Source organism: Pelophylax lessonae (genome assembly GCF_965119305.1).
Source record: "Pelophylax lessonae genome assembly, chromosome: 5".
NCBI classification, from domain to species: Eukaryota; Metazoa; Chordata; class Amphibia; order Anura; family Ranidae; genus Pelophylax; species Pelophylax lessonae.
In genome coordinates, this window is record NC_138772.1 from 176,127,668 (window position 1) to 176,148,912 (window position 21,245).

The following is a 21,245-nucleotide window of genomic DNA, read 5'->3' on the forward strand; positions in this document are numbered from 1 at the left end:
TCTTGCCAGTAATCGGGGTGCACCTACACATTGGCGCATTTGCATGTGGGCTCACGTTATGTGCGCAGCAGGGGGCACCTCCGCTCACGCCCAATCTCAAGAATGGTGCCAAGCACACTATTTGGTGGAAGGACTACTGTCTTTTATTTTTGGATGATCTTAAGCCCGCCTGTGACCTGTGTTTCTGCATGCCTGTTCATATTATCTGACCTTCTGTTGCTGACCTGGTTTGCTACTCACCACGCTCTTCTGTATTCCTGATCCTGACCTCGACCTGCTTCTTGACCATGCTTCCTCTCACTTCTCTGTGTATGGCCCTTGCCTGGCTTCTGGCTTTGTTTCTGCTGTTCACCTGTGCTGACCTTGTCTTGCCTCCTGAAAACATTGCTGATCCTGATGGGTACTGGCACTTGCCTCTTGTGGGACTTCTTTACACTCTCCATACCATGCATCCAAGGTCCATCTCCCAGATGCCACCCTGTGCCACTGCAGATCTGCAATCTTTCAAGTACAGTTTCCTCCTCGTGTATCTCCACCACTACTGGCTACAGTCCAGATACCACACCCGTGCTACTTTGTGCCTTGCTTGCACCTCTGTCTCAGGGATGCTCTGGCTGGAGCTACAATGGGAGCCCCCTTGTCATTTCAGCCTTCAATTAAAGTACCCGATAGTAGCTTTGTAATGTGGATTGCAAAGAAAGTACTTTGTAGTTTCATAGCATTAAAAAGGAACACATCTTAAACAACATATACAGTAAGTAGATTTGGTAAAGAATGATCAGGGCAATAAATGGTCTGGGCCATAAATCACAAGGGTGATCCTCCCAGGGTAAGGTTAATCTACTGCACTTTGGATTTGCTGACTTAAAAAAAAAAAAAAAAGAATAACTGTTTTAGATGGGAGGACTTCTCAGGGGACGAGAAAGCTTTGTGTGCATGTCTGCTGCCATCTTGTGATTTAACACATTACATACAATGAGCCCAGAGTTTATACTGTATATTAGCTTCTTGATTTTCTTTACAGCTCTTCTAGTACTCAGTACAGAAATACCAATCTGTCTTTTAATGTGAGCCATGTATAGCATTGTTTACCACAGAAGACAAGGAAAACATTCATCCGATTAGGACAGTCTTACACACACACACACTTTAAAATGAACGAAATACAGCATGAATTAATTTGAAGAGCTACACCTAGCAACCAGGAACCCTGGTTAAGAAACCCCGGGTTAAACATACTTTTTACTTAAAGGTAAACTAAACTCAATTTTTTTTTTAAAAAAAGCCCTACATTATATTCAAGTTTCTTTTCTTAACTGAAAAAAGTACTGTTCCCAAATCTAAAGGGTGGCTATGTTTATTCTCCATGGCCCCACTGTATGTAGGAACATAGCCACCTTCTCTTGCTTGCTTCCAAGATACTAGGGACTATAACAGGGCATGAGGGGCACCCAATTAAGAGACTACTGTGTCCTGTGTATGCTGGGCACAGAACCGTCAAGAGACCTATTGGAAATCCAATTAGTCTCAAATTATAAGTGGGGAGCCACCGCAGCCAATGTAATACTATAGAGGAGAAATGGGAGGGGCCATAGAGTACCCCTTGGAACGGCTGGAGAAAGGGATGCTCAGACCAACTTAGTGTGAATTTTCAAAAAAGCTTTATTAAGGATCAAATGACACATTGTCTAAAAAGTATCCCAATATTGGGGAACAGTGTACAAATATCAAAAAGTACATGGATGTACAACCAACAACATACAAGACATATAAAAACAATGACTCACACTCACAAGGCCGGCCACACATTCATTCCAGAAGATTTGACCAGTAGATGCTTGAGCTTGCTGCATATATTCCCATATGGGAATTTGTGAATGCTGTTAGCTCATGGGTCTGCTGGTCGGCATGCCACAATTTGGTAATGTAACCTGGTGTATTGATAAACCAATGATGCTACACCAATTGGACAATGGATCATGGATTACATGTAGTATACTTCCATCAAGTCAGGCTAGTGTTTCAAAACCAATATGTAATAAATTCAAGAGTCCGCTTAGCAGACAATCATATAACTAGGAGGCACTAGTGCACTACTCAGGTGCACATTGAACCATTACCCTTCTGCTTATCTGTGATACAAATTGGCTCTTAGTTTCCAATGCAGTTCCACCGTTGAGGGGAGGGTATCTGGAGGAATGTCTGCGTGCCGAGTAGGATGGGCTATATGGAAAGCCAGTCCTTCAAAAATGGACGATGACTGATGTCCTTAGAGGGATGTGGTTCAGTCCCTCTTGAATTTGGCAGTAGCAATATCGGACCGTCATGTGTCCGCCTGCAGCAGGGAGTCTCTCTTTTCAGTAATGGGTGGGGGTGCGGGAGCTGGGGAGAGACGCAGTATAGTTGGATAGCTGCGCGGGCTCACACCGTGGTCAGGCTGTATCCGATATGGTAATACAAAAACAAAGAAAGGGCGCACCAGCCTAGCGCATTATCCTCAGCGAGTTTATTAGATAAAAGTTAAAATCAGCTACTCACAAACATTCGTGAAGTACAGACACATCAATCCCATAAAGCCGCCTCATAGCAGAGGTCCAACGTCTTTACCGGAAGCAGAGGGCTGACGCGTTTCGAGGCCGTGCCTCTTCCTCAGAGCCTGATATCCGATATGGGACAGATTTGCAATTGGCTAATCTATGGCCGTTCACTGAATGGCCATAGTGGGGGTTCGATGAAGGCCCGATGTGGGGGTTCAGCTCCGGCATGCCATGGAGAGGCAGCGTGTTCCGTGTATGGCTGGTTGACTGCGCCGTAGGCGGGAGCTGGAATGCATCAGTGGCTCTTCCGGGTGACGTGCGGCCGGCGTGTGACGTCAACGCGTTTCGCGTGCTTGACGCACGCCTTATCTAAAACTACACCCGAAGAGGATGCACAGAAGTCTCCCTATTGAAAGTCTGAAGTGCACGGTGAGCCAAAACCTTTGAATGATAGGGGATAGAGAAAAGGCAGTGAACACCTGGCTGTACTGGACACACAGCATGTCAATGCCATTCAGTGAACGGCCATAGATTGGCCAATTGCAAATCTGTCCCATATCGGATACAGCCTGACCACGGTGTGAGCCCGCGCAGCTATCCAACTATACTGCGTCTCTCCCCAGCTCCCGCACCCCCACCCATTACTGAAAAGAGAGACTCCCTGCTGCAGGCGGACACATGACGGTCCGATATTGCTACTGCCAAATTCAAGAGGGACTGAACCACATCCCTCTAAGGACATCAGTCATCGTCCATTTTTGAAGGACTGGCTTTCCATATAGCCCATCCTACTCGGCACGCAGACATTCCTCCAGATACCCTCCCCTCAACGGTGGAACTGCATTGGAAACTAAGAGCCAATTTGTATCACAGATAAGCAGAAGGGTAATGGTTCAATGTGCACCTGAGTAGTCCACTAGTGCCTCCTAGTTATATGATTGTCTGCTAAGCGGACTCTTGAATTTATTACATATTGGTTTTGAAACACTAGCCTGACTTGATGGAAGTATACTACATGTAATCCATGATCCATTGTCCAATTGGTGTAGCATCATTGGTTTATCAATACACCAGGTTACATTACCAAATTGTGGCATGCCGACCAGCAGACCCATGAGCTAACAGCATTCACAAATTCCCATATGGGAATATATGCAGCAAGCTCAAGCATCTACTGGTCAAATCTTCTGGAATGAATGTGTGGCCGGCCTTGTGAGTGTGAGTCATTGTTTTTATATGTCTTGTATGTTGTTGGTTGTACATCCATGTACTTTTTGATATTTGTACACTGTTCCCCAATATTGGGATACTTTTTAGACAATGTGTCATTTGATCCTTAATAAAGCTTTTTTGAAAATTCACACTAAGTTAGTCTGAGCATCCCTTTCTCCAGCCGTTCCAAGGGGTACTCTATGGCCCCTCCCATTTCTCCTCTACTAGGGACTATAGCCTATGGGATTTGTTGTGTGCATAGAACACTGCACATGACCACAACTAATGTGCACTGCTTGTTCCAGACAAATGAAAGTAGGAGGGGAAAAGCAAAGGTTTGGGAGTTTATGGAGAACATAACAAGGGAACAGAAAGACACAGTATGAAACAATTTAATGAAAAATAGATGACAGGCCTATTAAGAAGTGGATGTATATAGATTGTTTTTAGAGAATACGGATATTGTTTGGTGTCACTTTAAGTTAAAGTAAGTAGTTGGCTGCCAACAGGTGGGCAAGGAACATCAATGTCCATCATTTGGGGTTTATGAAGCTTACAAGGTTGTACTGTCCTGTATGAACATTCCGTGGTGGACTGGATGTTGATTTGGAGTGGACCCTTCACTGGTGATCGTTTTTATACCTCATGCTCGGTGGACCTTCCGTAACAGGGGGTCTAAAAATCTGGTAAGGAGACTACCTTATTTATGGTGATCATCAGGATTGTGTCTGCACTCACGGTGTTGGAATTCATTTGTATTTATTTCTGCACCTCAGCACCAGTTTCAGACGGACTTTATGGACTTTGTTTACTCATTTATTTAGGGTCCTTTATTAATGTGGCGCTGTACTTGAACACAAGTATCTATTAATGGGAAGGCTGAGTGATTCCAAAATGTAAATAATTAACTTCACTATATTATATTAGATATCAGTCAGTATCAGCAAGAAAGAACATTAGAAGAAACAGCATCTATTACCCCCCTTTTTAAATACAATAGCCAGTTTAATGGAAAAACATTATTATTCATAATATTATTAACCCTATGACTAATAATAATAAAATAAATAATACCCTGTTTCCCTGAAAATAAGCCCTACCCCGAAAATAAGACCTATCAAAATCCTTGATCTCAGCCCCTCCGTCTGCAGTATTCGGAGAGGGAAAATAGAGCTCCGGAGGGTCACATGAGTGCCCAGCAGTGCTGTAAATAAGGTTTTTTCCACAATAAAGTTACAAAAGGAGATACACTGCACATTACATAATCTTTTTACAAAATCGATTACATAATTTTACAATGACTTTATCCAAGGTTTATTTTTGGGATTACAGAATGTCATAACTGCTGACTTCTCAGCTGAGAGGGGGAGAGAACTTTTTTTTAACATTTTATTTTTTTATTAGAGGTTTTTTAGAACATAGAGAGGGCTAAATGACACAGCACAAGCACTGTGCTGTCTATCATGCTTTAAAGGATCAGAATATTTATTTATTTTAGGGTTACAATCACATTAAGATTGTCATTGTACATACCGTAAATAAATAAGACATCCCCTGAAAATAAGCCCTAGTATGATTTTTGTAGCCAAAATAAATATAAGACCCTGTCTTATTTTCGGGGAAACACGGTACTCATTTTGTGACAACATAATTATTATATTGGTGCAAGTAGGACATTCATTCCACAAGAGTCTGTTGTGCTGCAAAATAACTATTCTATGTTGTAAATAAGTATTTAACATAAAATAAGGGGGCTCCAAAAAATGTGTATGCAATTATATTATTTTATACATTTATGTGGGAAAAATGTATAACAAGTATTTACATGCACAGAAAACAGAGTAAAAGTCTGTTACTCTTACAGAATTACAAAAATCATATCAGAGAAAAAGCAGATCACTTACCTGATGATATATATTTTCCCAGTTCTCTCTGAGTGATCCCCAACTGCTCACAGTTGATGCCTTTTTGTCCAGATATACTCTGATATGTTCTTCAAGCTCACGGTTCACCTGTTCTAGGGCTCTTACTTTATCTATATACTCCACCAGGCAACCATTCAAAGATTCAAAATTGGGAGCTCTTCCTCTCTCCAAACCTTGAGATACAGGAACAGGTGGGCCAGAGCTACGTAATCCCTGCATAAAAACACTGCTGATGCCAAGAGCCCGTCGAGATACTCGAGTACCAAGGCTACTTACACCCCCAGTTGGTACACATCCTACATACACCCCAGGAGGCCTGGGTAGGTTGCTGGCACTGCCGATGCTAACCCTACGGTTGGTAACCCCAGAACAGTCAGCAGAAGACAAAGGGGGCTGTTGCCCCAAGATAGATGATCTACGCCTTGGTAAGGGCATTGCTGCAGGAAGATCTCACCACACTGTCCCTGTTCTGAGAAACTCTGGATTCCCTTCTCCACGTTACATTGTTTTTTTTGTTGTTATTGCATTTTTGGGATTACATTTTGTCGAATGCATTTCTAGAATGTGGTGTTTGCACTATTTGTAATGAAGAATTCGGTGTCATTGTTCAACAGCATCCACTAGCTCAGCAGTTCATTTCAGGAATAATCTGTGTGCTGTAAATAAATGACCAATGGCAAACGGTCATTAGACACAATTTATACCTGACAATCTGTATGGACAATGAAAAAAGAGGCTTATCAAATCATTTACATATAGGTGTAATGTAAATCTGTGCTCTTACAAATGTTTCAGCACCTGATTACCAAGCAAGCAGGTTTTACCTCCCTACTTTATATTGTCTTAAAGCACTTTAAATAATTCATTTATTTGCATGCTTCACTGAAGCTGACCATATTAATATACTGTACAATTGCAAATGAACAATACGAGCTAGCCAAGCCAAGCAACAGATATTTCCTTTGTTATCCATAAGCAGGTAGGGGTTAAGAGATAAGAAAAACTAGATACTTTTCTGCTTGTTTAGTAAGAGGACACAATATTGTGCAGGAGAAAGGTGCAGAAGGCATAATATACTTGATTTTTTTTTCAATAAAAATGTTTTAATATTTTAAAAAAATAATAATATGTACTGAGATCAATATTTGCCTAGCTGTCTTTGGCTTCAGTAATTTAAGTCACTGACCCAAAAAACTTATGCAGATTTAAAGCTCAAAGTACTCCTAATCTGTATACTCTTCTCGATCATAGTAGTTTCATAGTAGCTAAGGCTGAATAAAAAAAATAGTTCATCCAGTTCAACCTGTGAAGGTGTATGTGTGTAGGGGCGGATCCAGAGTCTAGTCTCGGGAGGGTCACTGCCAGAAAATAAGGTGTTGCTTACAGAACTGTATTATGCGGTCCTAACCGGCGGACGCTCCTCTTTATGATAAAAATGGTCCCAGTGGCAGATCCGCCACGGGATCACTTTTAAGGGGGCGGTGGGAGAGGTGCCCACCCCCTTCCCGCCGCTTCCCGGTCATTTTCCCTGCTTACCGGAGCCATCGGTAGCGGGGAAAACGATCCGATCCGCTGTGTGGATGGGCAGGAAGTCGAGTGAGGGCAAGATGGCCCCCACTCCACACCCATGGAGGACCAGAGCGATGTCAAATATCGCTTCCGCCCAACGGCATTAAAGGTACAAATTTTTTGTATATACATTTTTTTTTAAATTGCATTTAAGTGTAAATGTAAGATGTGAGGACTTTTTGACCCCAGATCTCACATCAAGGAGGACCTGTCCTGCTATTTCTATTACAAGGGATGTTTACATTCCTTGTAATAGGAATAAAAAAATATTTTTAAAAGGACAGTGTAAAAATAACAAATAAAAAAAAAAAAAAAATAATAATTTTACGCACCCCAGCCCTTTGAGCTTGCGCGTAGAAGTGAACACATAGGCAAGTCACGTCCACATATGTAAACGGTGTTCAAACCGCACATGTGAGGTATCACTGTGATTGGTACAGCGACAGCAATAATTCTAGCACTAGACCTCTTCTGTAACTGAAACTGGTAACCTGTAGAAATTTTTAAAGCGACGCCTATGGAGATTTTTAAGTACCAAAGTTTGTTGGCATTCCACCAGCGTGCGCAATTTTGAAGCATGACATGTTAGGTATCTATTTACTCGGCATAACATCATCTTTCACATTAGAGAAAAAAATTGGGCTAACTTTAATATTTTCTTATTTTTTTTTATTCACATAAGTGTATTTTTTCCCAAAATATTGTTTTTGTAAGACTGCTGCGCAAATACGGTGTGATAAAGTATTGCAACAAACTCTATTTTATTCTCTAGAGTGAGTCTCTGCAAAAAGAAGGTGGGTGAAGCCAACACTCAACTAGGCGCGCGGTGGAGGAGGAAGAAGACTCCGCTGTGAATGCTGGGGCCTCGCTCTCCTACTCCTCAGGTGATGTCACTGGTTGCTAGACACCAGGCGGCGATAGCAACCAGTGCACTGCAGTGTAGGCCAGCGGCGCAGCGGCGGTACTACAATAACAGAAGCTTTCGGCTCCGCCCCCGCTGACATAACCAATTGTGGAAAAGAGTTCCACATCCTTATTGCCCTGATAGTGAAAAACCCTCTACGCAGCTGAAGGTTAAACCGCTTCTTCTTCAATCTCATTGTGTGGCCCCGTGTCCTCGTACACTACCTGAGCGTAAAAGGTTTTCTTCCTACGCTGGGATCACCATTGATCCCAGCGTTTGTATATCGCTATCACATCTCCTCTAAAATGTCTCTCCAGGGAGAAAAGATTTAGTGTTTGTAGTCGTTCCTAATAATTAAGGTCCTCCAGTCCACTTATTAATTTAGTTTTCCTTTTATGGACTCTCTCCAGCTCCAGCACACCCTTCTTGAGGACTGGTGACCAGAGCTGTACCGAATACTCTAGATGTGGCCGATCAAGAGTTTTATAACTCTGTGGCAAGATTGTCCTTTTATCTCTGGAGTAAATTCCCTTTTTTTATGCAAGCTAACAGTCTGCTAGGTTTGCTAGTTGCAGCTTGACATTGCCTGCTTTTGTTCAGTCTGTCTTATACGAGGACCCCCAGATGTCCCCCCCCCCCCCAGTGAGTAGTTTGGGTATATAATTTTAGCCCCTAAGTGCATCACTTTTAACATTAAACATCATTTGCCCACCCCATTTTTCTATTTAGGTCTTCCTGTAAAATTCTATATCCTGATGTGAAGTTATTGCCCTCCTTATTTTTGTGTTTTCCGCAAAAACTGAGATCGAGCTATTTATACCGACCTCTATATCATTTATGAATCAATTAAACAGAATTGGTCCCAAGATAGAGCCTTGGGATATCCACTTACCACTCCAGTCTGAGTACACATTTATCACCACCCTTTGGGCACATCCCTGTAACCAGTTTTCTATCCATGAATAAACTCTATGGTCCATGCCTACAGACCTCAGTTCGTAGATTAAGCTTTTATGGAGAACTGCATCAAATGCTTTTGCAAAATCCAGATACACCACAACCACAGGCCTTCCCCTATCTAGATGGCAGCTCACTTCTTCGTAGAATTCGAACAGATTTGTCTGGCAGGAATGACCCTTCGTAAACCCATGCTAAATACTGCTAATGATACTATTTTCATCAGCAAATTCTTGGACATAGTCCCTTATCATCCCCACCCCCTTTATATATATATATTTTTTTAAGGCCATTTTTTGTCTTGACTAAGACTTTTTATGTTACGGTTTAGCCACCCAAGTTTAACCTTCACTTTTCTATATTAGTTTTCCATTGGAAAGCAGTGTGATACCCAGGGCCGGTCCGAGGCGGGTGCACGGGGTGCATCGCACCCAGGCACCACGAGCTGAGGCGGAGGAGGGGCGCCGAAGCTCCAGTGACTGTGCCGGTGTTCTAAAATTTAATACACAGCTGACAGAGAGGAGGCAGCAGGACTGGTTGCTTAGCTGGGAGGAGGCGGGATGGAGAGAAGACATTCTCGGGTCTGAGAGGAGGCGGGACGGATTGCTTAGCTGGGAGGAGACGGGACGGAGGTAGAGAAAAAATGTAATCAGCAAGCTCTGCATTATTACAATTATGCTCGACCTCCGTCCCGCCTCCTCCCAGCTAAGCAGTTCGTCCCGCCTCCGCCCCGCCTCCTCTCAGACCGAGGATGTCTTCTCTCCATCCTGCCTCCTCCCAGCTAAGCACTTCGTCCCGCCTCCGCCCCGCCTCCTCTCAGACCCGAGGATGTCTTCTCTGCATACCGCCTCCTCCCAGCTAACAACTTCGTCCCGCCTCCGCCCCGCCTCCTCTCCGTCCTGTCTCCTCTCAGCTAAGTAATCAGCAGTCCCGCCTCCTGTCCTCTCTGTCAGCAGTGATGTAATGGCGCCGGCGGGGCGCCATTTTTAAATCTAAAGTAAACTGCAGTGGCGCGTGCCTCTCATCACGGCCAGGTAAGACCCCTCCACAGCTTCTGACCACCTCCCCCTGTAGCATGCCAGCAGGCTCAGACGTCTCCCCCTGTAGCATGCCCGCAGCCTCAGACGTCTCCCCCTGTAGCATGCCCGCAGCCTCAGACGTCTCCCCCTGTAGCATGTCCGCAGCCTCAGACGTCTCCCCCTGTACCATGTCCGCAGCCTCAGACGTCTCCCCCTGTACCATGCCCGCAGCCTCAGACGTCTCCCCCTGTACCATGCCCGCAGCCTCAGACGTCTCCCCCTGTACCATGTCCGCAGCCTCAGACGTCTCCCCCTGTACCATGTCCGCAGCCTCAGACATCTCCCCCCCCCTGTACCATGTCCGCAGCCTCAGATATCTCCCCCCTGCTCCATGTCCACAGCCTCAGACATCTCCCCCCTGTACCATGCCCGCAGCCTCAGACATCTCCCCCCTGTACCATGCCCGCAGCCTCAGACATCTCCCCCCTGTACCATGTCTGCAGCCTCAGACATCTCCCCCCTGTACCATACCCGCAGCCTCAGACATCTCCCCCCTGTACCATGTCCGCAGCCTCAGACATCTCCCCCCTGTACCATGTCCGCAGCCTCAGACATCTCCCCCCTGTACCATGTCCGCAGCCTCAGACATCTCCCCCCTGTACCATGTCTGCAGCCTCAGACATCTCCCCCCCTGTACCATGCCCGCAGCCTCAGACATCTCCCCCACTGTACCATGTCCGCAGCCTCAGACATCTCCCCCCCCACCTGTACCATGTCCGCAGCCTCAGACATCTCCCCCCCCCCCCTGTACCATGTCCGCAGCCTCTAACAATCTCCCCCCTGTACCATGTCCGCAGCCTCTAACAATCTCCCCGCTGTACCATGTCCACAGCCTCTAACAATCTCCCCCCTGTACCATGTCCACAGCCTCTAACCATCTCCCCCTGTACCATGTCCACAGCCTCTAACCATCTCCCGCTGTACCATGCCCGCAGCCTCAGACATCTCCCCCTGTACCATGCCTGCAGCCTCAGACATCTCCCCCCTGTACCATGTCCGCAGCCTCAGACATCTCCCCCCTGTACCATGCCTGCAGCCTCAGACATCTCCCCCCTGTACCATGTCTGCAGCCTCAGACATCTCCCCCCTGTACCATGCCCGCAGCCTCAGACATCTCCCCCCTGTACCATGCCCGCAGCCTCAGACATCTCCCCCCTGTACCATGCCCGCAGCCTCAGACATCTCCCCCACTGTACCATGCCCGCAGCCTCAGACATCTCCCCCACTGTACCATGTCCGCAGCCTCAGACATCTACCCCCCCCCCCTTGTACCATGTTCGCAGCCTCAGATATCTCCCCCCTGTTCCATGTCCACAGCCTCAGACATCTCCCCCCTGTACCATGCCCGCAGCCTCAGACATCTCCCCCCTGTACCATGCCCGCAGCCTCAGACATCTCCCCCCTGTACCATGCCCCGCAGCCTCAGACATCTCCCCCACTGTACCATGCCCGCAGCCTCAGACATCTCCCCCACTGTACCATGTCCGCAGCCTCAGACATCTACCCCCCCCCCCTGTACCATGTCCGCAGCCTCAGATATCTCCCCCCTGTTCCATGTCCACAGCCTCAGACATCTCCCCCCTGTACCATGCCCGCAGCCTCAGACATCTCCCCCTTGTACCATGCCCGCAGCCTCAGACATCTCCCCCTTGTACCATGCCCGCAGCCTCAGACATCTCCCCCCTGTACCATGTCCGCAGCCTCAGACATCTCCCCCCTGTACCATGTCTGCAGCCTCAGACATCTCCCCCCGGTACCATGTCTGCAGCCTCAGACATCTCCCCCCTGTACCATGCCCGCAGCCTCAGACATCTCCCCCACTTTACCATGTCCGCAGGCTCAGACATCTCCCCCCCCTGTACCATGTCCGCAGCCTCAGACATCTCCCCCCCCCCTGTACCATGTCTGCAGCCTCAGACATCTCCCCCCTGTACCATGCCCGCAGCCTCAGACATCTCCCCCCTGTACCATGCCCGCAGCCTCAGACATCTCCCCCACTGTACCATGCCCGCAGCCTCAGACATCTCCCCCACTGTACCATGCCCGCAGCCTCAGACATCTCCCCCACTGTACCATGCCCGCAGCCTCAGACATCTCCCCCACTGTACCATGTCCGCAGCCTCAGACATCTACCCCCCCCTGTACCATGTCCGCAGCCTCAGATATCTCCCCCCTGTTCCATGTCCACAGCCTCAGACATCTCCCCCCTGTACCATGCCCGCAGCCTCAGACATCTCCCCCCTGTACCATGTCCGCAGCCTCAGACATCTCCCCCCTGTACCATGTCTGCAGCCTCAGACATCTCCCCCCCTGTACCATGCCCGCAGCCTCAGACATCTCCCCCCCCCTGTACCATGTCCGCAGCCTCAGACATCTCCCCCCCCTGTACCATGTCCGCAGCCTCTAACAATCTCCCCCCTGTACCATGTCCACAGCCTCTAACAATCTCCCCCCTGTACCATGTCCACAGCCTCTAACCATCTCCCCCTGTACCATGTCCACAGCCTCTAACCATCTCCCCCTGTACCATGTCCACAGCCTCTAACCATCTCCCGCTGTACCATGCCCGCAGCCTCAGACATCTCCCCCTGTACCATGCCTGCAGCCTCAGACATCTCCCCCCTGTACCATGTCCGCAGCCTCAGACATCTCCCCCCTGTACCATGCCTGCAGCCTCAGACATCTCCCCCCTGTACCATGTCCACAGCCTCAGACATCTCCCCCCTGTACCATGCCTGCAGCCTCAGACATCTCCCCCCTGTACCATGCCCGCAGCCTCAGACATCTCCCCCCTGTACCATGCCTGCAGCCTCAGACATCTCCCCCCTGTACCATGCCCGAAGCCTCAGACATCTCCCCCACTGTACCATGCCCGCAGCCTCAGACATCTCCCCCACTGTACCATGTCCGCAGCCTCAGACATCTACCCCCCCCCCCCCCTGTACCATGCCCGCAGCCTCAGATATCTCCCCCCTGTTCCATGTCCACAGCCTCAGACATCTCCCCCCTGTACCATGCCTGCAGCCTCAGACATCTCCCCCTTGTACCATGCCCGCAGCCTCAGACATCTCCCCCCTGTACCATGTCCGCATCCTCAGACATCTCCCCCCTGTACCATGTCTGCAGCCTCAGACATCTCCCCCCTGTACCATGTCTGCAGCCTCAGACATCTCCCCCCCTGTACCATGCCCGCAGCCTCAGATATCTCCCCCACTGTACCATGTCCGCAGCCTCAGACATCTCCCCCCCCCCCTGTACCATGTCCGCAGCCTCAGACATCCCCCCCCCCCCTGTACCATGTCTGCAGCCTCAGACATCTCCCCCCTGTACCATGCCCGCAGCCTCAGACATCTCCCCCCTGTACCATGCCCGCAGCCTCAGACATCTCCCCCCTGTACCATGCCGGCAGCCTCAGACATCTCCCCCACTGTACCATGCCCGCAGCCTCAGACATCTCCCCCACTGTACCATGTCCGCAGCCTCTAACAATCTCCCCGCTGTACCATGTCCACAGCCTCTAACAATCTCCCCCCTGTACCATGTCCACAGCCTCTAACCATCTCCCCCTGTACCATGTCCACAGCCTCTAACCATCTCCCGCTGTACCATGCCCGCAGCCTCAGACATCTCCCCCTGTACCATGCCTGCAGCCTCAGACATCTCCCCCCTGTACCATGTCCGCAGCCTCAGACATCTCCCCCCTGTACCATGCCTGCAGCCTCAGACATCTCCCCCCTGTACCATGTCCGCAGCCTCAGACATCTACCCCCCCCCCTGTACCATGTCCGCAGCCTCAGATATCTCCCCCCCCCTGTATTATGTCCGCAGCCTCAGATATCTCCCCCCTGTTCCATGTCCACAGCCTCAGACATCTCCCCCCTGTACCATGCCCGCAGCCTCAGACATCTCCCCCCTGTACCATGCCCGCAGCCTCAGACATCTCCCCCCTGTACCATGCCCGTAGCCTCAGACATCTCCCCCACTGTACCATGCCCGCAGCCTCAGACATCTCCCCCACTGTACCATGTCCGCAGCCTCAGACATCTACCCCCCCCTGTACCATGTCCGCAGCCTCAGATATCTCCCCCCTGTTCCATGTCCACAGCCTCAAAAATCTCCCCCCTGTACCATGCCCGCAGCCTCAGACATCTCCCCCTTGTACCATGTCCGCAGCCTCAGACATCTCCCCCCTGTACCATGTCCGCAGCCTCAGACATCTCCCCCCTGTACCATGTCCGCAGCCTCAGACATCTCCCCCCTGTACCATGTCCGCAGCCTCAGACATCTCCCCCCTGTACCATGTCTGCAGCCTCAGACATCTCCTCCCTGTACCATGTCCACAGCCTCAGACATCTCCCCCCTGTACCATGTCTGCAGCCTCAGACATCTCCCCCCCTGTACCATGCCCGCAGCCTCAGACATCTCCCCCACTGTACCATGTCCGCAGCCTCAGACATCTCCCCCCCCCCCCCTGTACCATGTCCGCAGCCTCAGACATCTCCCCCCCCCCCCTGTACCATGTCCGCAGCCTCAGACATCTCCCCCCCCAGTACCATGTCCAAAGCCTCTAGCAATCTCCCCCCTGTACCATGTCCACAGCCTCTAACCATCTCCCCCTGTACCATGTCCAAAGCCTCTAACAATCTCCCCCCTGTACCATGTCCACAGCCTCTAACCATCTCCCCCTGTACCATGTCCACAGCCTCTAACCATCTCCCCCTGTACCGTGTCCACAGCCTCTAACCATCTCCCGCTGTACCATGCCCGCAGCCTCAGACATCTCCCCCCTGTACCATGTCCGCAGCCTCAGACATCTCCCCCCTGTACCATGCCTGCAGCCTCAGACATCTCACCCCTGTACCATGTCTGCAGCCTCAGACATCTCCCCCCTGTACCATGCCCGCAGATCTCCCCCACTGTACCATGTCCGCAGCCTCAGACATCTCCCCCCCCCGTACCATGTCCGCAGCCTCAGACATCTCCCCCCCCCCTGTACCATGTCCGCAGCCTCTAACCATCTCCCCCCTGTACCATGTCCACAGCCTCTAACAATCTCCCCCCTGTACCATGTCCACAGCCTCTAACCATCTCCCCCTGTACCATGTCCACAGCCTCTAACCATTTCACCCCTGTACCATGTCCACAGCCTCTAACCATCTCCCCCTGTACCATGTCCATTTGGTGGGCACTGATAAGGCTGCATTTGGTAGGCTGCATTTGGTGGGCACTGGTAGGCTGCATTTGGTGGGCACTGGTAGGCTGCATTTGGTTGGCACTGGTAGGCTGCATTTGGTGGGCACTGGTAGGCTGCATTTGGTGGGCACTGGTAAGCTGCATTTGGTGGGCACTGGTAGGCTGCATTTGGTGGGCACTGATGAGGCTGCATTTGGTGGGCACTGATCAGTCTGCATTGATGCATTGATCTCTTGTATCAAGTCTGCAGTCTCTTACCATCTCCTGTTTGGGGGCTCTGTCTAACAGACTCTCTAACAGATGCCCTCTCTGTGTCCATTAGATAGACCCCCCTCCAGTTCCCATTAGAGTACTCTGCTTCTCTTACTGTAATTTGTTTATTGTTAAGAGATCGTGGGAGTGTCCCGCCGTAAGGAAGACGTCTTAGGGGAGCATCTCTATGTTTGAGCCATTGCCATAGAAACATTTGTAAAGGGGAGGAGTTAGTAAGATGACTACGCCCACGTGGGGGCGCCAGAAAAATTTCTGCACCCAGGCGCCTGTGACCCTAGGATCGGCCCTGTTGATACCTTTGTTTAATATGTTCCTAAAGCACTACCATTTTCCTCCTTGACTAGTGACTCAAAGTATGGAAATACTTGGCATGACTGCCAGGCAATAAGCATTTTCAGAGAGTTAGCAATGGCAGCCTCCATATTCTCATGGTAAAAGTTTCCTTTAAGACTTACTCTGCTCCAATCTCTCCATTCTCTTTCATACCATAAGTCTTTTACCATAAACACACTTACAAATTAGCCTGTGAAAGCTCTGGGTTGGCTGCTGTCTTCCCCAAGGACCTTTCAAATGCCTGATAGAGAATACTGAGCCAAATGGCTCAGGATACATGTGGATGGTAGTCTGTGGCATAGTGCCTTAAATGCAGTAATTGGGTCACAGCTGTCAATTGTTCTGTAATGCTTCCCATAGAGCTACCACCTAAAAACACAGGTGTTGAATATTTGTCTGCATTCAGAGTCCATATGAAGCGACGAAACTCTTTTTTTCCGTGTAACCTCAAAACCACTTCCAAATAAAAAGGGGGTAACAGAAGGTCCTTGGCAATAAAATTATCTTTTAGGTTTTTTTTTGGCCAGGTTGGGTCGAGTTCACTTGAGCTTACTTTTATGTGTTTTATTAGCATTTTTATATAGGGGGGGGGGGGGGGGGGGGACGCTGTTAGGAAGGAAGGAAAAATGCTCCAAGAAACTCTAAAAAAACATTTTTTTTTCTGCTCCTATCACTAAAGCTCAAAAAGCGCTAATAGCCTAATGTAATGTGCATGGACACAGGATAACACTAATTAGCTTCTAGGAGCAAGAAAAAAATGCTGCTAACAGCTTCAAGGAGCTTAAAAAAAACGCTAGTGTGCATGGAGCCTAGACTGGTAATTTTGTGTTGTTTATTTGAAATTACTGGTGTATAACATAACAAGTGCAGCACTCACAAACTCAAAACTAAAGGCCCGTACACACGTACCGATTGTCGGCCGAAAATATTCGGCCGCCGAACGATCGGCCGATTTTCGGCTTGTTAGTATGATGCTTCCGACAGCCGACAGCGCACTTTCGGCCGAAAATAATCTGTCATGCAAGCATTAAAATTTTTGTTGGCCAACACCAGAACGGCCGATTGTTCGCCAGTCAGTACAGAATTCGGCCGACAGACAGCAGATTTGCAAGACTGGGCATGCTCAGAAAAGAAAAAAGACCAGGAAAGTTAACCATCACATGACATCACTTCTGCAGTCGGCTGTTGTTGGCCGACAAAATTCGTGTGCAGTCTTTTGCAGTTTTCAATAGACAAGACAGCCCTCAGACAAAAGACGGCCGATCGTTCGGCCGACGATCGGTACGTGTGTACGGGGCTTAAGATGATAAAATTAAATAGTAATGAAAAATAATCCTATGAATCACCAAGATCTTACTCCCGATGTCTCCCATCCCAAGTACTAACCAGGCCCAACCCTGCGTAACTCCCAGATCAGATGAGATCAGGCACATTCAGGGTGGTGTGGCTGTAGGCCAAGCATTTTATTCAAAATTACTATCAGTAAATATTTTGTAAATATCAGCATTCAATTCCTTGGGATTGTCACGTTCTTCAGTGCTATAAAATATGTTCCTACATTTAAAAAATGAAATTCAGCTAGCATTTTAGTAAATAAATAAAAAAACGAAGGCACACACCATTTTTACATATAAATAACTGTATTTATAAAGCCACAGATTGTTCTGTAAAGTATTACCACAATTGTAAAAAGATGACAAATCTTAGGAAAACCAGCTGAAAACATAGTCATTGGGGGAGAAGAGGGAAGTACACAAAGCATATTAATATTATATAGGTGTATGTAGATACTTAAATCTGCCATTAGGGTGCTTTTGGAGGGATGGCGGTCAACTAAAATCAACTAAAGTTTTAACTGTCTGTTATCCAGTTTCTACAGCAAATAAAGAGACAGCGTTTCCACCTTGTCCTTTTTTATTACCGGCTGTTTATGTCTGGAACTAAATGGAAAGTACAGTACTAAGCATATCAACGATCATCATATTTTGGAAACATGTTCACGTCCCGAAAAAAGTGTTTCCTGACAAAATGGGTTGACAAGGACCATGCCAGTGCTTCGGTAATCACCATTAGCTGGGGAGCGAGGCTCTGAGAGATGATCCTGTGGAAAAAAAATATATGTTGGTATCACAATATAACATAACATTGCATCATTTAATAACATATAAAATAACGTGTATTATGTTTAAAGGCTATTACTACTTAAAACTGATTTCTCATACTTGTGTGTAAGCTTCAGTCTAAAGCATCTGTCTGTTTTCTCATAGCATTCTTGAGCTCATAGGTGTGTGCAGCCTATTGCATTAGGGTGTGCACCCCAAAGCTCAAACACAGAGCAACAGAGGCAGGGGCTAGGGGTATACACATCAATTACAAAAATAAATAAATACTGCGCTAGTGTAAATCTAAATAAATCAAATTATTAAGCAGCAACTATTTTGTAATATATACACAATGCAAAAACTAAAAAAAAATATAAGTTGCGCTAAGAATGATGAGTGTCCAAATATATCAAACAATCCATAAGTGAAGATGAAAACTGTCCTTGATGTGATGAAACCACTCTCCGTCACCATAGAAAGGTAAAAATAACACCGCCACCACCACCACCAAAGGCTGAAATGAGCTCTTATCAGCTCACATTGACCCCATTGTCGGAGGTCAATGACACCTATGGCTTAATATCCAGCCAGGGCCTTGAAGGGATCAGGGGTCCTCCTATGACTCTTCGCACATGTGAGTCATTCATTTTTTTTTAATTATTTATTTATTCTTTTACATTTTTAAAAATGTATTATTTACATTTTTATCTACCCTTTTGGGGAGCTTTGGTGCCCAGGCACACCCAACAAACCCCATGCGCACACCTATGCTTGAGCTGTAGTTAGAGCCATGAAGGAAATCTTACCATCCTGCTGCATTCTTCAAATGGAAAAGTAAGTGAACAGCGTTAGGTGCAAACATTTCCTTTCCAGAATCCCATAAAGATATGATGCCAAGGGGACAATAAATTGGCATCATCGGAAGCAAGCTTTTAGCACTTTCTGTAATTAGCAGATATATCCAGGTGTCTGTGCGCTGCCTCTCCCCCTGTTAAGTAACCTAGGGACCCCCAAAACCCAGCGTAAAATGTCATTTTTATCCAAACCTCCTGGTTACTTGAGCTAGTCCATTTCATCTCATGTGTTTTACAATTTACTTATTTTTTATGTTCAATGGTCCTACCAACCATTCATACGACATTTACTAGCGTGCAAAAGTTTTAGGCAGGTGTAAAAAGAAAAAGCTTTAAATTAAGATTGCTTTCAGAAATAGAAGTGCTAATAGTTTATTTTTATCAATTAACAAAGTAGAAATTGACAGAAAGAAAATCCAAGTCATATCAAAATTTGGTGTGACCACCCTTTGCCGTCAAAACATCATCAATTCTTCTAGGTACACTTGTGCATAGTTTTTGATTTCAAAGGAATTTGGCAGGTAGGTTGTTCCAAACATTTTAGAGAACTAACCACAGATCCTTTGTGGATGTTGGCTGTCTCAAATCCTTCTGTCTCTTCATGTAATCCCAGGCAGACTCAAATTTGAGATCAGGGCCAAACCATAATTTCCAGGACTCCTTGTTTTTCTTTACGCTGAAGATAGTTCTTAATGACATTGGCTGTATGATTGGGGTTGTTGTCCGGCTGCAGAATAAATTTGGGGCCAATCCCACACCTTCCTAATGATGTGGCTTGATGAGTAAATATCTGCCTGTATTTCTCAGCTTTGAGGACACCATTGATACTGAACAAATCTTTAACTCTATTTTCAGAAATGCAGCCCCAAACTTGCAAGGAACCTTCACCATGCTTTACTGTTGCCTGCAGACATTCATTATTGTACCTCTCTCCAGCTTTTCGGCAAACAAACTGTCTCCTCCTATAGCCAAATATTTATTCATTTTACTGCAACCCAGTTCCTATGTTTTCATGCATAGTCAAGTTGCTTAGTCTTTGTTTTCACATCCAAGGTATGCCTTTGGGCCACAATTCTTTCATAAAGACCACTTCTTGACAGACTTCTCCAGACAGTAGATGGGTGTACCTTGGTCCCACTGGATTCCTCTAGTTCTGTGCTAATTGCACTGCTGAACATCTTCCAATGTCAAAGAGAAATTAGCATGGTGTCTTTCATCTGCTGCATTAAGTTTTCTTGGCAGACCACTGCGTCTACGGTCCTCACGCTTCCCGATTCTTTGTGCTTCTTTAAAAAAGCTTCAACAGCACATCTAAAAACCCCCAGTCTTCTGAAATCGTTGCCTGGGAGAGACCTTGCTGATACAGTATAACTACCTTATGTCTTGCTGAGCTCAATCTTTTGATAATTCTCATCTTTGCTGTTTGCCTCTACTAACAACCTTGGCTTGGACTACTGACCACCCTTTTGCCTAGTGAATCTTTACCTCGCTGCGTGATTGTTGCTGATTTCTGCCTGTTTCTGACTCTGATTATGCTCACATCCTGGGTTTCTTCCACTCAGCTATTATCTGACCAGGTTTGGAACTTGACTCCACCCTCAACTGGACTTGACATCTCTTTGGTGCATCGCCAGATGTGCCTCTGCTTGTCAGATACTAGTTCTCCCAAATTTCTGCTCACATTATCTACATGTACCTTGACACTTGTGCATTTCCTTCCCCCCAACATCTAGGGGTGTTTAGACGGGAATTGTGCAAGAGGACACCCTTGTCATCTCAGGTTCTGCATGTACACTGACTCTACACTATTAATTATTATTTACATAACCATGTAGCTACATAATATGCCTGATCCCTCATGAAATACTATAAGCCATCATACATTTCTCCAGTCATTAAACAATTATTGAAAATGTATTGACTTACTGAGATGTATTTAGCTTTCATGTAGTATATATGGATAAGGTATGCTTTATCTTTTGCCCTCTGGCTAAGAATAAAATTAGGAAGACCCTAAAAAGCCATACAGGGCTTCTGAATAAAAATTATAGGTTTTATTCCATCAGTGCCCCTTTTGTACACTTCTCTCTTAGGACAGGAAATAATGGAAATCTCTCTAATGGAAATGAGGAGACAGAAATAAAAAAAACACATTTTTTTTGTAAAGTGAGAGAAGGCTAGAACTCCTTTCAATGTTTTTACTGCTGTTGTGTCTTTTCTGCTCTTGTAATGCCAGCACCCCCAATTTTTCATATGGCTGTCATAGGGACAGGAATTAAAGTGATCGTAAACAACCAAAAAAATAAA

The 21,245-nt window shown here is 46.9% G+C and overlaps 2 protein-coding genes across 2 annotated transcripts in view; both read right to left on the reverse strand.

The window, feature by feature from the left end:
- BFSP2 (beaded filament structural protein 2) overlaps positions 1–6,168 on the reverse strand; it is a 64,111-nt gene extending 57,943 nt beyond the window's left edge. Inside the window, exon 1 of the mRNA XM_082259500.1 lies at positions 5,654–6,168. Within this exon, the coding sequence (XP_082115626.1) occupies positions 5,654–6,109 (456 nt within the window). The 5' untranslated portion in view covers positions 6,110–6,168. The remainder of the gene's footprint in view (positions 1–5,653) is intronic.
- An 11,450-nt stretch (positions 6,169–17,618) lies between these two features.
- The window catches only part of TMEM108 (transmembrane protein 108), a 297,769-nt gene continuing 294,142 nt past the window's right edge, over positions 17,619–21,245 (reverse strand). Inside the window, exon 6 of the mRNA XM_082259789.1 lies at positions 17,619–18,083. Coding sequence (XP_082115915.1) covers positions 17,961–18,083 — 123 coding nt within the window. The 3' untranslated portion in view covers positions 17,619–17,960. The remainder of the gene's footprint in view (positions 18,084–21,245) is intronic.